The following is a 15,775-nucleotide window of genomic DNA, read 5'->3' on the forward strand; positions in this document are numbered from 1 at the left end:
GTTTACAGAACAACCTGACAGACGGGGAAGAAGATCTGCCTGAAGACAGTTTCTCGCTGTTGTCGGTGCTTCTAGTTGGTTCGCTAAACTTCCCATTTGATCGATCGCGACTCGCCCCTCGAAGACAACCCTCTGGGAGGCCCTTCACTCGAAAACTTTGATCTAAGCTCGCTAGATGTATCCCTTTCCTGTTTCATCCTCTGTTCCATCTCTTACTGTCTTCTGTTCCGTTGTTTCTTCACGCCTTTCGTATTTTCTCCCGCGTCGATTACAATTTGTTTATTTTTTTATCTTTCTCGCTTACTTTTCGCAAAAATGAAATATCATCGGATCGTTTCTATATCAAGCATTTATGAATCTCCCTTTTGTTGCTTTTGTATGGTAAAAAAAAAGCGTCCGATACGATCATACATTCGATGCACCTCGACTCAGCTCTTCGAGGGGTGAGTGATACTGTTCGAGCAAACACCATCGATTCTCCGCTAGTCCAGTTTCTTCGACCCATTCTTTCAGGATTTCTCTTTCTGGTCTTGATATTCTTATCCGTGGCGGGCAACATTTTAGTCTGCGTGGCAATTTACACGGACCGCGGTTTACGGAGAATAGGAAATTTATTCCTGGCCTCCCTCGCTATCGCCGACCTGTTTGTCGGTTGTCTGGTTATGACATTTGCCGGGGTGAATGATCTTCTCGGCTATTGGGTATTTGGACCGCGATTCTGCGACACCTGGATCGCTTTTGACGTTATGTGCAGCACTGCCTCTATTCTGAATCTTTGCGCAATCTCTCTCGATCGTTACATACACATAAAGGATCCGCTTAGGTAAATATTCTTTGTTATGTTTAACCGTTTAGATATTGTATCTCTCCTTGATAATTTAAATAACGTACACTTACCGTTTCGCGGTCAGATACGGTCGTTGGGTGACAAGAAGAGTCGCGGTTGCTGGAATCGCTATCGTATGGTTGCTCGCAGGACTCATATCCTTCGTGCCAATCAGCCTAGGCCTTCACCGAGCAGATGAGCCCGTAATGTATGACGATGGTAAAGAGGTACGTACGATAAATGTTTGGTTATCGCATGAATTCTGTCTGCTTCTTGATTCGTATCAGTAAGCCATTAATTTTACAAGTAAGTAACAGTGCTATGTATAGTAAATCGATTGAGATAGTATCTCACAGTGTAAACAGTGTAGAATTTCTAGAATTTACAGAAAGTAGCTTATCGAAATTTCCTATTTTTTACAGTTATTGAGAAGCAAGACAGTTCAGTAATTTATTTTTTGCTCGTTAAAAATCTATATATCTGGTATGATGTATAAAAAAGGATGATCCTTTGTTTAAATAACTGCGCGCCTACTCTTCGATCGTTTTATCTTTCAGGAACATCCTACGTGCGCCTTAGACCTTACACTCACCTACGCGATAGTTTCCTCTTCTATATCTTTTTACGTGCCCTGCATCGTAATGCTGGGGATTTATTGCAGGTAAGCTCGAAATAATTTTGAGAAAATTTACTTGTACAATTAGACAAATGACGATCAGAGGGAAAAGACGTGATATCTTCTGAGTTTTAAAAATAACTATTGAAATATGAAAAAAAATGTTTGGCTCCAAAATACAATAAAAAGACGATTTCAATAACATAAGATTGATTGGGTATGTATTGAATTTCAAAATAGCTTCCTTGGAAGAAATAAGAAATTTATAGCGCGCTTCCCCTGCGAATATAATAAACTAATATCACGAACTTTCTAAGACATTACGATTTTTTCCCATACAAAATAATTAAAAACAAAACTTGAAACCCGTTAATTATAAATTATCAAGATATACCATTCAAAGATGTTCTCTCTTATGATATGATTTGGTATTTCCAGGCTCTATTGCTACGCACAGAAACACGTAAAAAGCATCCGTGCAGTAACGAAACTGCCGGATACCTCAATGGCCAAGAGTTTTCGTGCGAAAAGTACTCGCAACAAACCACCAAAGCCGCAAACAAAAACGAAGCCGACAAGTCCTTATCATGTGTCTGATCATAAAGCCGCTATAACAGTGGGTGTAATTATGGGTGTTTTCTTAATATGCTGGGTACCCTTTTTCTGCGTAAATATCGTCGCTTCATATTGCAAGACCTGCATATCAGTCCGAGCATTCCAAGTATGAATATGTCTCTTTCTTTTCTCACAAGATATCGTTTCGAAAGAAAACAGATATGCACAGAACCGTACTCGAATGGATTTTTTAATCATTATTTTTAAAAAATGAATATCTGCTTTTTCTGCTATTTTTCATTAACTCACTAAGGACCAAAAATGCATTAAGGTAACATACGTAATATCTTTTTAGTCATTTTGAATTATTGAATCCACTTATAGTCCATATCGCAATTATGAAAAGAAATTTCAAGCATTTGCTCAATATCGTTACCGTTACTAATTTCTTCTTCAATTTAGATCCGATAATTTTATGAAATTTAAAGAAATTCAAGTATTTTATATCACTATGGTAAACTATTTTTGTTCAGTTTCGATTTGTGTATGGACTTCTGTAATATACCTACTACTCTAATACATTTTTATAACTTAAAAGAATAACTCATTTTATTTATGTTTTGTAATAATGTCTTAATTATTTCGCTACATGGTCCTTATTGGATTAAACCACGCCATCATAAAAATATTTTTCAAAAACATCTTTTATACTAATTAAAGCATTTTTAAACGACTCTTAACCTAATACAATCGAACTTCGGTAACTCGTATCTCAAGCGAAGAATTAAAGAATTAAAATCTCGTAAAGGTTTTCGAATTATAGAGACTCGATCGAAGTTCGACCGTATTATGATCATAAAAAAGATGTAAAAAAGAAAACACGAAACAAAGTTTGATATGTAACAGGTACTCACTTGGCTCGGCTACAGCAACTCGGCCTTCAATCCGATCATCTACAGCATCTTTAACACAGAGTTTCGAGAAGCGTTCAAAAGAATTCTTACAAAGGGTGCGCGAGCCCGAGGAAACCAACCGTCGACTAGCGAATGCGGAGAATTTCGATCCGTGGTTGTGCAAAAACGAAACGGGTCTATGATCGAATGTAATATTAGTCCAAGATCAAGCGCGGACAGTTGTCAAGTCGGAATGATGGCGCAAAGACATCGCGATACTATCGTCAGTGCGATATAATCAGACTCGAATTTCTCCCTTCAGATTTATCGATCTTCCTATCGAACGAATATTGCGCTTCAGCGCATAAAAGCGCGCATTTCGCCTTCCTGCGCATTTCGCGAATTTAAATACAGTTAAAAGATTTTCCATCGCGGTCATTAATCCTATGTAAGTGATTTTATTAATAACACGTAACACGTTAACACGTTGACTGCCACGCGAATTTTATATATTTTGCTCTTTAAATATACTATATACTTAATTTTTATAAAATATTGTATTTGTGCATTTTGTATCTAACAGTGTTATCTAAATTATTCATATTGTTGAAAATTTGTTAGTTTCTAAAATTTATCTTATTTTAATCATTCGAAAAAATTTGGTAACATGTGTCATCGATAACAATCGTGGCAATCAACATGTTAATAAAACCATGTCGGAAATATTACATCCCTCCTGTCGTCAGTCTTGCGCGTGGCACTCTACGTTCTTGGTACGAATTTTTCGGTCGAATCGAAGAGCGTTACATGAACATATCCATATATAGTAGTTAAAAAAAGTATTTATACATACCTTTATTTTTCATTTTCATTTTCACAGTATCATTTTTTTCTTTTTCTTTTTTTTGTAGCCATATGAAAGTACTATTAAATGACACAAAATTTAATATATCTAAACCTAATTAATTAGTATGTAAATGCTATAATAGATACAATGGTGTACAAATACTTTTTATAGCCACTGTAATTTTTCAAGTTCCCATAATGGTAACGGGTGGAATAAAATTTACAACCATCTAGAACAGTAATCGTAACCGTCGTTGTCAACTTCAGCTTTACTGTTTCATTATACAGAAAATGTATTACAAAATCTGCAAATGCTTTTCGAGATATCGAATTCGTTGACTTATCGAGTTCTCCTCGGCAGATATTCCACGTATTTCTCGTATCATCTGCAACAAACAACCACGTACTTTACGCATAAAATATCTCGAAATAATATAGATTTTATCGCCATGAGCAACAGTCACCAAGTAACAGTACGTTCCCTTTCTTTTCCTTTCCCCTCTCACCCCAAACAGAAAAAGGTTACATGTGGATTTTTTTTGCTGAATATTTTTCTTTCATCCATGGTGAAAGGGGAAGAGAATTTATCGATATAAATGGACGGTTAAGAAAAAATATTTACTTAAAGACAATCACCAAAAGGTAGTTCAAAACATATCCGTGAGACATAATCTGCTCTTACACTAAAAGGAATAAACACGAATTATCAAAAAAAAAAAAAAAATCGAACAGGAGGATATCAATTTAAAACTAAAAAGAACAAAAAAAATAAGGATTAAAATTCGTGAGTAGAGAAATTCGAAACTAGTATTTAGGTAACATTCTCATAAAGCAATTGTAATTATAAAATCATGTTAATAGCGCATCTACGATGTGAAGCTGGATGTTACATTGAAGTACTAATAGTAACGTCTATCGAATCGTAGCTTATACATATTAGTACTAGGATCGCGGTGGAATCCGCACAGATTCATTTTCCATCTTGTAAATAGTCATTTATTTATTTTTCTATTTGACGGGACACCAACACGCGATCCACGTATTTTTGCATTGTAAGCGATATTTCGTTTAGGTGCTAACGTGTGGCAAAACTGTTGCGCAACCCGTCGAATCTCAAATCTGCGTCACTTATCTAAACGAAAAAAATCCTTGCAATATGCAACCGACGCTCATTGAGTCTCTTCCATCATCTATATCAGCGATTTGCAATGTGTACTGCATTCCGACAAGAGAGAGACTACAGTTAGGGTATCGTAATAAGATAAAAAAAATACAGAAATCCTACGTTTTTTCTGTCGGAATGATACGTGCACGAAGTCGATGTATACTAATGATATATCTGAATGATCGTTCTCTGTAAATATATTAACGTAAGACTTCCACGCGAATATTAAATTTGCAACATTTTATTACATCCTTATCATCCTATCTGTTTATTAATAACTCAAATATTCAATGTTTTCTCAATTTTTTATTTTTTTAAAAAATAATATATTCTGCGTCAAAACGTGTCTTGTTTCATTCGAAGCATTTGTTAAGTGAATCGGTTTTGTATCTTCCCAAGTACGATTGCTTTTTGAAACTTGAAGAACATCAAGAAGATTAGAAGCTGACTTTGGTATAATGGGATACAATACTAAAGCAGCTACTCGTAGATTTTCCAAAGCTAAAGAGATCACAGCTTCAAGTTGCTTTACAGAATCGAGATCTTTGGCTTTGCTTAATTCCCATGGCCGATGATGTTGAAACATTTGATTAGCAATGTGCAACATATTCATCACAATATCCACTGTGCAATACAAATTATATTTCTCATAATATTCCTTAGCTTTTTCACTTAATTCTTCCAAAGCTACTACATTTTTACGAGCTATCTCGGATTTTAAAATGTTTATATATTCGGCAGAGTTATATATTATTCCGTCTGGATTAATACTTTTACCAAAACAACGATTAAATAAATTACCTAGTGTATCAGCTAGCTCAGAATTTAGTACATTCTGAATTTTTAAATTGTTATAATCTACAAGGAAGAAATAAGATATTAGAAAATAAAGAAAGGGCAATATTTGAAACACATACTACACATTCTTTGTCTTACTTGCATCTGTGTGCAGCACTGCATGTCGTAAGAGAAAATATCTTAGACCATCTTGTGTAAAATTATGCATTGCTTCAAAAGGTGATATTACATTTTCTTTGGATTTTGACATCTTTTTATCTTTAACAGTCCAATGTCCATGACATATAAGTTTTTTTGGTAATTCAAGACCAGCAGCCATTAAAAATGCTGGCCAATATATACCATGAAATTTCAATATATCCTTTCCTATAACCTAATTTAAAAATATTCTTAGATTTGTATAGTGACATTCTCAAATTAGAACGAAGTAAAGACATTTACTTGTACAGTTGGTGGCCAAAATTTTCTAAATGAATCATCTGGATATCCCACTGAAGTTAAATAATTGACTAATGCATCCAGCCATACATATACTGTATGAGATTCATCAGAAGGAGTAGGAATTGCCCAAGACACTCTCTTGATAGGTCTAGAAATGCTTAAGTCTTGTAAATTGTCTATCCACGGAATCAAGCTCGTGTGATATATTTCTGGTTCTATTACATTTGCTAAATATAATTTCAACCATTAAAACTGCAATTTCTTTTAATTAAACCAAATTTGTTAAATCGAATTGTATATATACCATTTTTCAACCAACGTTTTAATTCATTTTTAAAAGAAGACAATCGAAATTTATAACACTCTTCCTCCATCCATTCTAACACATCTCCTGATTCTGTATATGCTTCATTAATATTTGCAGAATTCTTTTTTACTACATCTTTATCTGGGACAAACGCTTCTTCTGATACATTATACCAACCAGAATATTTTCCTTGATAAATATATCCATTTTTTTCTAAACGATTCTGCAAAATTTTATCTTCATGTATTTCTCTATCCATTCTTATTGATTAACACTCTATAAGTTTAACTACCCAAAAATCAAGAACTGCTTCTTGATGTCGTTCTTCAGTTGTTCTAATAAACTTTGAATATTCAACATCAAACACATCACACATTTCTTGAAATTGACGTGAAACCCGAGTACAATATTCAGGAATAGGTAAAGTCACATTACTTGCAGCTTTCTGAACTTTCATGCCATGTTCATCTGTACCTGTACATAAAAACACAGAATGTCCTAGCATAGCATTGAATCTAGCTATGGTATCTGCCAAAACTGCTGTATAAAGATGTCCTATATGTGGTCCTAAGGAAAAGTAACAAATCAATGTTTTAATATTGACTGTCATAATGTATATTTCTATGCATTTATAAAACAAATTCTTCTATGTTTATAATAACATACCAGCATTAACATAAAATATAGGTGTAGTAATATATATGCTTTTCATTGCATGATCACTAAAATTCCTTTTTTTAACATAATTCCATGGTTGTGTTCTTGTCATTACGAATGGAAACATCCACAAAGACTGAATATGACAAGATCTTGACAGATGGACTGTAACTAAAATTAAAATCAATGTATATTAGAACTATTCAAAACAATGCAAATGCATAAGATATAAAACATCTGAAAATCAAGTGTAGTAATTGTAGTTGATAAATAACTCAATACAAATATTTTACTTCATCATTTATTTTCAGAGCACTATATACAAATTCTGTATATCCACAGTATCAAATAAAATATAATTACAATAAATTTTATATGCAAATATTCAATTATTGTAATTCCAATTGTATTGATTCTAACTGTGCTACAAGATCCATATACTTAAATTCATCAGGCTTATTAGTAAAAGTTTCCAATAGTTGTAATCTCTTTGTATTGTCTGTACAATAATATAATTGTAATTCATTCACTAAACACTGTGCTTCTTGCACGTTAATGCATTTTTTATCAAATTCGCCGCGCATAAGAATAATTCCTTTGTCATCTCTTAATTCTGTATAATGAACCAAAGTTAGACATTCTGGTGCATTCTCTTTATGCGCTTGATACCACAAAAGTGGTGTCATATGGATCTCTAATCCATAGAATTGACTAACAATAAACTCATATCCTTGTTTCCTAGGTAATGGCAACAAAAATGTTGTATGATGCTTCCCACGTTCGAACATTTTATCAAATTGCTCTGGTGTTAATATACCACATATGTAATCTTTATCTTTATGATAATCTTTCCAAATTTTTACAATCTCATCCTTTGATTTATCCTGAATCATATCAACTTTCATTATGGTATTTAAGTGAGCTTGCTCAGGTTGCTTGTTCTGTTTCAAATATGGTTTTGCTTGACTTTGATAATACTTATACTCGTCTTCCTGTTTCTCTTTAATTTAACAATATATATATATATATCAAAGAAAGCAACATATAATACTTACTTATGAATAATTATTAAAAAGTAAAAACAATTAAGTAGTATGTTGTTATATCACTCACATATTTTTTCTATATTTTTATATTTTCTATATTTAAATAATAATAAACGAATAACATATATATATAATAAAAAAAAGTATATCGATTTTCATTTGATAGATTAATAATAACAAATATTAAGTATTTGCAAAATATTATATAGGTTATTATACCTTTCCTTCCTTGAATCTTCTTTTCTTCATTTTCGACACGCTGTAAGAACTCATCTGGGCTGGTTTGTTGAAATTTCGCTATTTTATTAGCATATTTTTCAAAAAAAGGATTTTTTTCAAGTCTTTCCAAAACTTTTTCAAGCTTTGTACAAGTTGTCATAATGTATCTCTTATTGCAATTGTTTGTACAAAAAAAAACGTTTTTCATAGATATTAATATTGGTAGTCGTATTGCTTGTGAAGAAATTGCCATGAATCATTCAATATTTGTTAGTTATTAATTCAACAATGTAAACGTAAAAAAGTTTTCATTACACGTTTATCTTACTATATATACATATATAGCATACATCTTAGATGTCGCTCAGTACTTTACAAAATTTGGAGTATTTTGCGCTGAACACTATCAAAATCATAAACAGAAAAGTGCTTGTAACATTTTCTAATCAAATTTTCATTCAATTTAAAGCAAACTATAAATAAGAAATGCAAAACGCATTTCGTATCAATTTCTAATAAGTAGCACAAGGTTCCGGTACGATCAGTAATGTATCTATGTATATACGAATATACATCCTTAAAAAAGTAATGGTACTTTTGACCTATATTGCTCTGAAGTACATTATATGTGTGTACAACAAAAATTATAAATATTGTTAATAATATTGTTAACAATACTATATATATTTTTTACAAATTTCAAAATTCCTACTTCTATATTACCTGTTTCACAAAAAAATTATCTAAGAGTGTAATTACATACTCTTAAAAATAAGTATTACAAAAGTATGCCAATATCAAGTAGAAAGAACCAAATCTTTTTAAATCGTTTAATTTACTCGTTTTACTTGTATTATTTCTCATATAAGGTAAAATATATAAAACTATCGAAAAAAATATGAAAATATAAAATATTCTTGCTTGTTCTTTCTTAGTTTTCATTTATCTTGCCAATGAATATCTTTTTCTTTAAATGCTAAATAACTGTGACAGAAAGAAAAATGTGACTCGGGAGAAAAAGTTCCATTTTAATAACACATGTTTCGACTTATATAGACGTCACTGTAAGAGACGGTGTTCATTCGAGGAATCGCAATCAGATTGATACAGACCTGGCGAAAATCTAGTACCGCGAATTCAAGCGAGTCATTTTGCACGATTAAATTTTGAGACAGTGGTAAACTCGTAGCTGAGCCGAACGAAATTTTTCTCGTAATTAAAATAGAAAGTTTCCGGATGGTTCGATCGAAAAGATAGTGTGGTTAATTAATAGCAATTCGTTGATAAGGACTCTGACTTGAACGCCGCCCGTCGTGACGCATCGTTTCCGCAACGTCAGTTGCTCTCGTGCTTCTAGCGAAAGGGAAAATGTCGGCGTATTAGTGGGGTTTTGTTGTGCCACTAGAGAGTGACTTTTGGGCTACCTGAACAGATTTTTATCGAAGAAAATCGTCGATCATTACGACTTTGGGAGTAGTCAACATCGTCGAGTTTGCCAGTAAATGGCGTATAAGTCCTATCGGGTACGCTTAGTACTTTAAATCAGGTTCGAGTCCGACGTGAGCCAGTCGTAGAAGTCCGCCGTCGGTTCTAGCGGAGGAAGGATAGAAATAGGGAAGCCAGGAGCAATATGTCGATGCAGTTGGCAATGTCAGTAGCAAAGAATGAGTTTATCGTGGGTAGCAAATACAGGCTGTTGAGAAAGATTGGCTCGGGATCCTTTGGCGACATTTACCTCGGTATCAACATCTCTAATGGTGAGGTAAGGAGTACCGTTTCACGTGAGACGACCTGCCAGCACATCTTCCACTCCTTGTCTTACTTCTTTTCTTTTTTAATTTTTCATTCCGTTCGTAACAAGTTATTCAACTATAAATCTGTATCGTGACAGAAATTTCTCCTTATGATACTAAACGTTATTAAACTTCTTACGAAATATGTTTTTTTTATGATATTGTTATTGGTTACATGAAATATCCATTGTTTTCCCTTGGAGAATTTGCAACTTATAAACTTTCCGTTTCGGTAAAGTTATGTCTATTTAATCGACATACAGAATTACAATTTTTCAAAATTTCATGGCGTTTATTTAATTGTAAACGATCATCCAACTTTTTGCAATGTGATTGACCTCTATATGTAAAAAAGAACAGTATATTTATTGTTTATGTGTGTAAATCGTAAGACAATGTTTGTTATTAAAATACATATATCTGTAATGTTTGTCATAAATTAGATAGTACAAAGTACCAAATAAGCGTTTAAAAATTGCTCCTATATTGTTAAAATTCTTTTCTGCAGAAAATAAAGTTCACATCTAAAACCTGTTTTTATCATATTTATACTGTTTTATTCTTTGTGTTTATGCGAAATTGTTTTCAATAAATTGTATCCTATAGCATATTACATTTCCTACTTTACATAAAAGTTTTTGTTATTATATTTTTTGCTTATGAATATTGTGTGTCATCGAATTACATTTTATTTGTCAAACAATTGTTTTTGGAAATAAAAATGATACTGAATTAATTAATAAGATGTAATAGTGATTTCATTACTGATATACGACGACAAGTGTTAAATATTTAACATATAACATATAACAATTATTTTTATATTAAATACAGATTGGTTATATGTATATGTGTGCAAATTTTAATACAATATTGAAATAATAAATATAATAAAAAAATATTTAAAGAGTGCTAAATGAGAGTAATTATATATACTATGCAATAATTATATAAATAGTATGAATTTAATCGGTAATATGTGACTTATAAAAAAAAAAAACATTTTATATAAAGACATGTATAGAAGACAACATATTATAAACCTGTAATAGTTTATGTACAAATTATATTAGCTTGTTTCAATAATAAAACATAATAGGTATTAATTATGTATTATTCTAGGAAGTTGCTGTTAAGTTGGAAAGTATACGTGCTCGACATCCTCAACTCTTATATGAGTCAAAGCTATATAAAATTTTGCATGGTGGTATAGGAATACCTCATATACGTTGGTAACTATTACCTTTAACAGCTTGTTTTATTTGTCAAGAGATATCTAACATGTTATAGATATTGTTATCTAGTATGTAATTAATTTATAAAATAGACAATTAAGTTTGCTTTTTGAATAAAAATACAATTTTACTGTTTTCTTATTAAATGTAGGTATGGACAAGAACGAGAGTATAATGTACTTGTCATGGACCTCCTTGGTCCATCTCTTGAAGACCTTTTCACCTTTTGTACTAGAAGATTCACAATAAAAACAGTCTTAATGTTAGCAGATCAAATGATTGGTAGGATTGAATATGTTCATTGCAAACATTTTATTCATAGAGACATCAAACCAGATAACTTTTTAATGGGTATTGGCCGTCACTGTAATAAGGTATATTTTAACAATGTTAAATCATAACACAATCTATAATGTAGATTGTATAATAATTTTCATTGTAATATCATGATAATTGTTTCTAAACTTTTAGCTCTTTCTTATTGATTTTGGATTAGCTAAAAAATATAGAGATAGTCGTACAAGACTGCATATAATGTATCGAGAGGATAAAAATTTAACAGGCACAGCAAGGTATGCTTCGATTAATGCACATCTTGGAATAGAACAGAGCCGCCGTGATGATATGGAATCACTTGGTTATGTGCTTATGTATTTCAATCGCGGATCTCTTCCTTGGCAAGGACTTAAAGCTGCTACCAAAAAGCAGAAATATGAGAAAATAAGTGAAAAGAAAATGTCCACGCCTGTGGAAGTTTTATGTAAGGTAAGTTTAATATGTTTATGAACTTATAAATTTTCTATTAAAACTAGAATACGTTGTATTATTTAGAAAGAAACTTATTTATTTATTTTTTTTAATCAGGGATTTCCTGCTGAATTCGCGATGTATTTAAATTATACACGAGGTCTACGTTTCGAAGAAAGTCCAGATTATATGTATCTTCGCCAACTTTTCCGTATACTTTTCCGTACATTGAATCACCAATATGATTATACTTTTGATTGGACAATGTTGAAGCAAAAGAATTGTCTCCCTACTTTAACAACTGGAGGTGGTCCAGGTCAATCCGCACCAAATGCTCAGGGGCAAGGACAAGCCCAAGCTCAGCCACCAGCTCAGACCAACGCTCAACCAGGTACTTTTTGCTATATCATCAATTATACTGCATATTACATCATCTTTAGTTTCTATACATATATTAAAAAAGCAACTCCATATTATAATAGCGACATAATAATTTATACAAATATTTTCTATAACGTATAATCAAGAGCATAGTGAAAATTGACTATCGTTTTTCGTTTTAATCTCTCTTATTATTACAAAATTTGATATACAAATCATTATTGGCATTAATATTCCGTTTCGCTAGTATTAATTGTCATTTGGTATATTATTCTTCATTTATATAACGTACAATGTATTTTTTGTTTCAGAAAGGATAAAACTATAATTCCTTGTCATTGCATCAGTCCTATTTGCAGTTATTGAAGTGTCCACGACCAGGTACTCAACTTTGTATGAATGCCATGCAAAGAGTCAAATCAATCAATCCTCTAAGTTTGCATTAAGGAGGAGATTTATGGTTACAAGCGTATCGTACACGAGTAAAGGACAATGCCACGAGTACACGTTTGTGAATTCGCTAATTAGTGAAAACTTCAATGTATTCTCAGTGCTTAGAGTTTTGGTTGATCCACCTCTTTGTGCTTAAAATCCAAGTGAAATCAGCCAGAGGTGGCTTGTTCTTATTTTGTTATTACCTATTTAATTCACCGTTGATAATAATTGAAATAAAGGTTTTGATGCCCCGAAGACCTTTGTAAAAGATTACACGTAAAGGTGTAATGTGTGATTTAATCGAAAATCCGACAAACAATTTTCATAGAAAGAAAGAGAGGATGCGGTTTTGACTACTCTCAAGCATTCGGGGTAATTAATTGAGTACATCGTATAAAATTTTATATCTATTCTACAAATAGAAACACAAACGTGAGGACGAGTGAATGATTATGCGAGAGTATGAAGGAAATATATGTGTACTGAGAGATAAATACAGTTTGTTGCTTCCTGATTTTTGTTTTATTCTCAGTACAATATAATATAAATATAACGTGTGCAACTTCGAGAGAAATGTTAATATTTTTCTTACATAAATTATCATGTCAATGGTATCAAAGATTTTTCTTTGATACTATTGACACTGTGGTAACACTTTTTTTCTATATGAGTATATATGTATACATACATAAATATGTATATATATACACACACAACGTAGACATAAACACATACATGCGTATGTACGAGTAAGTGGAAGTATCTTTGAAGTAAATACTGGAAGTAATATTACTATTAAGGCAGCAATTTAATTTCTAGATACGTTGTATCGATCAAGAAACGAACAAATTATTAGCTACTCTGACCTAATAAACTTCACTCTTTACTCTCTTTCTTTCTGTGAGTACATTTAGTCGATCATGATAAATAAAAGGAATATTAAGCAGATTTCTCTGTATTGGAGATGGATTACAGATTGCTTTACATTTGAAGAAAAGAATATATACAAATAGTACATAAAATACTTGATGCATGGAAAGCAACTCTGTAACCAGTTCCAGCCAAAGGACTTCCTTCATATAGTTTTAATGGCAGAGACTGTGCAGTAGTATTTCCCGCGCTATTGCTTCGATATTAAGTTTATGTTACGTGACTTGCGAGATCTTTAACCGATCGGGCAGTTGGTTGTTAATATGCATAATGAAATCTCGCACACGAAGTCACGTTAAACACAGTAGAAGTTTTAAAAAAATTCGTTTCTGTCATTGAAAATTTTTGTTTACATCAACCATTCTAGTTGCGTCAATATTCACGTCTATGTTCCAAGCACTACTTCCAAAATGATATATAATCAATAATGTTAACTCATGTCCTTACTACAAAAATATTCTTAAAAAATAAAAAAAATAATAAAAAATGTCCAGTCAACGTTAGTACGAACCAAGATACAAGGGATAATACGACTGGATCCTGTGTACCGTTATATTTTGGAAGGACAATTTGTTTGATGAAGTTTTTAGACAGTAATAAAAAGAAAAGAGATATAATCATTAAATATCTTTGAGTGAATGTATGGTTTATTATTATTATTAATATTATTTTTATTATTTTAATATTATTACTATTATGAAAAAACAAAATTGATGAATAAAAGTGTGTACTACTATGCAGCGAGAATGAATGAACGAGTAAGTTAATGAATAATTAATGATATAAGCACTTATTACTATCTGGTATGTATGTATGTATATATAGGATGTCCCGTGAGGTATTCAACAAATTTTTCCCACGTGTTCAGCAAATCATTCTGAATAAAAAAAATGTCATATACTCTATAGATCTATTTAATTTCGTTATCCATCAAAAATAATACATTGGATGAATAGTAAAAGAACAATTCAGTTGCGTTTTTTACATAGGCAATCTTCAAATCATGTATGTGATGCTAATCGTTATTTTTAATGAACTTACCACCATACTTATACTATAACAGAGTTCTTATAAAATATAATAGTTATATAACAAGATAAATAAACGAAATGTTGATTGCTATTGATAACTTGTGTACTCATAAGAGTGAATTTATACACTCTACTTAATGTTGTATGCTAATTTTAATGATACTAATATTTCTTATTTTCTATATTTTAATCGTGAAAAAAAGGGTGGTACTTCAAAAATCTTGTATATATGTTTTTAATATATATACAATATATATATATACAATAAATAAATAAATAAGTATATATATATATATGTATGTGCGTGTGCGTATGTGTGTGTGTGTGCGCGGGCGCGCGCGTGTGTATATTCTTTTCTATTAATATTATAGTAGTAAAAAAACAAGATAAAATTTGTATATGAATTTGAAATCAATATAATCTGCATCTTACAGATTGGAAATAAGGAACTGAACCATTATACTTGAAACAAAACTAAACATTTATCGGTGATTACGAAACAAAATAAACCTATAATGTGACGACCTATAATGTATATTCTTTTTATTCTTAATGACGTAGCAAATACGTAAGAAAAGTTTGTTAAATACCTCACAAGATATTCTGTATACAGATAATGCTTTATATATGTGCATACATACATACATGTGTGTATGTATAATAAAATTATGACAGTAATTAAGATATACGTTATTTCATAAATAATGAAAATCATCAACAGTTTATTGCTCCTTTTATCGCTATAAATAAAAAGTGGAACATTGTATTATAGTCTCTATTTCATTAAGTGTCAATTTTGATGGCAATACACGATTATCATTATCCAGAATGGTAGTAACATGTTGTTCAAAATG

At 31.5% G+C, this 15,775-nt stretch overlaps 3 protein-coding genes across 7 annotated transcripts in view; 2 read left to right on the top strand and 1 right to left on the bottom strand.

Annotated features, from left to right (window-relative positions):
- The window catches only part of LOC117209876 (dopamine receptor 1-like), a 55,442-nt gene extending 52,211 nt beyond the window's left edge, over positions 1-3,231 (top strand). The window contains exons 2-7 of one of the 4 annotated variants that reach the window (XM_033452316.1): positions 9-74; positions 492-823; positions 912-1,053; positions 1,384-1,487; positions 1,881-2,163; positions 2,904-3,231. In XM_033452316.1, the coding sequence (XP_033308207.1) occupies positions 9-74; positions 492-823; positions 912-1,053; positions 1,384-1,487; positions 1,881-2,163; positions 2,904-3,188 (1,212 nt within the window). In that variant the 3' untranslated portion in view covers positions 3,189-3,231. Of the gene's footprint in view, positions 1-8; positions 79-282; positions 444-491; positions 824-911; positions 1,054-1,383; positions 1,488-1,880; positions 2,164-2,903 lie in introns of those variants that run through there. The other 3 variants (XM_033452318.1, XM_033452320.1, XM_033452319.1) reach the window with 3 other exon arrangements.
- Positions 3,232-3,804: 573 nt separating this feature from the next.
- Positions 3,805-8,622, bottom strand: LOC117209875 (methionine--tRNA ligase, mitochondrial-like). Of its 2 annotated transcripts, XR_004487998.1 has the most exons (8): positions 8,370-8,622; positions 7,114-7,275; positions 6,740-7,014; positions 6,445-6,670; positions 6,141-6,367; positions 5,838-6,072; positions 5,022-5,759; positions 3,805-4,122 (listed from the first exon to the last, which is right to left on the bottom strand). XR_004487998.1 is itself a non-coding variant. In XM_033452315.1 (7 exons), the coding sequence occupies exons 1-7, from the start codon at positions 8,620-8,622 to the stop codon at positions 5,200-5,202; spliced, it is 1,938 nt and encodes a 645-aa protein (XP_033308206.1). In that variant the 3' UTR covers positions 3,805-5,199. The 2 variants fall into 2 exon arrangements, 1 of the variants encoding a protein (XP_033308206.1); XM_033452315.1 differs by having other exon boundaries at positions 3,805-5,759.
- A 1,049-nt stretch (positions 8,623-9,671) lies between these two features.
- On the top strand, positions 9,672-14,790 carry LOC117209877 (casein kinase I). The gene is made up of 6 exons (XM_033452321.1): positions 9,672-10,131; positions 11,285-11,394; positions 11,549-11,771; positions 11,869-12,162; positions 12,262-12,535; positions 12,837-14,790. Exons 1-6 carry the CDS (start codon positions 10,000-10,002, stop codon positions 12,851-12,853), a joined length of 1,050 nt encoding a protein of 349 aa, XP_033308212.1. The 5' UTR covers positions 9,672-9,999; the 3' UTR covers positions 12,854-14,790.
- Positions 14,791-15,775: the final 985 nt, after the last annotated feature.

The sequence above is a fragment of the Bombus bifarius genome, unplaced genomic scaffold, assembly GCF_011952205.1.
Source record: "Bombus bifarius isolate JDL3187 unplaced genomic scaffold, Bbif_JDL3187 scf7180000008194, whole genome shotgun sequence".
NCBI classification, from domain to species: Eukaryota; Metazoa; Arthropoda; class Insecta; order Hymenoptera; family Apidae; genus Bombus; species Bombus bifarius.

Coding starts and splice junctions, on each gene's coding strand:
- LOC117209875 (XM_033452315.1), bottom strand. CDS start 8,622: ATGGCAATTTCTTCACAAGCAATACGACTACCAATATTAATATCTATG. Junction 7,015..7,113: donor TATATTTTATGTTAATGCTG/GTATGTTATTAT, acceptor ACTTTTCCTTAG/GACCACATATAGGACATCTT. Junction 6,368..6,444: donor AAAACGTTGGTTGAAAAATG/GTATATATACAA, acceptor AATTATATTTAG/CAAATGTAATAGAACCAGAA.
- LOC117209877 (XM_033452321.1), top strand. CDS start 10,000: ATGTCGATGCAGTTGGCAATGTCAGTAGCAAAGAATGAGTTTATCGTG. Junction 10,132..11,284: donor TCAACATCTCTAATGGTGAG/GTAAGGAGTACC, acceptor GTATTATTCTAG/GAAGTTGCTGTTAAGTTGGA. Junction 11,772..11,868: donor TTGGCCGTCACTGTAATAAG/GTATATTTTAAC, acceptor CTAAACTTTTAG/CTCTTTCTTATTGATTTTGG.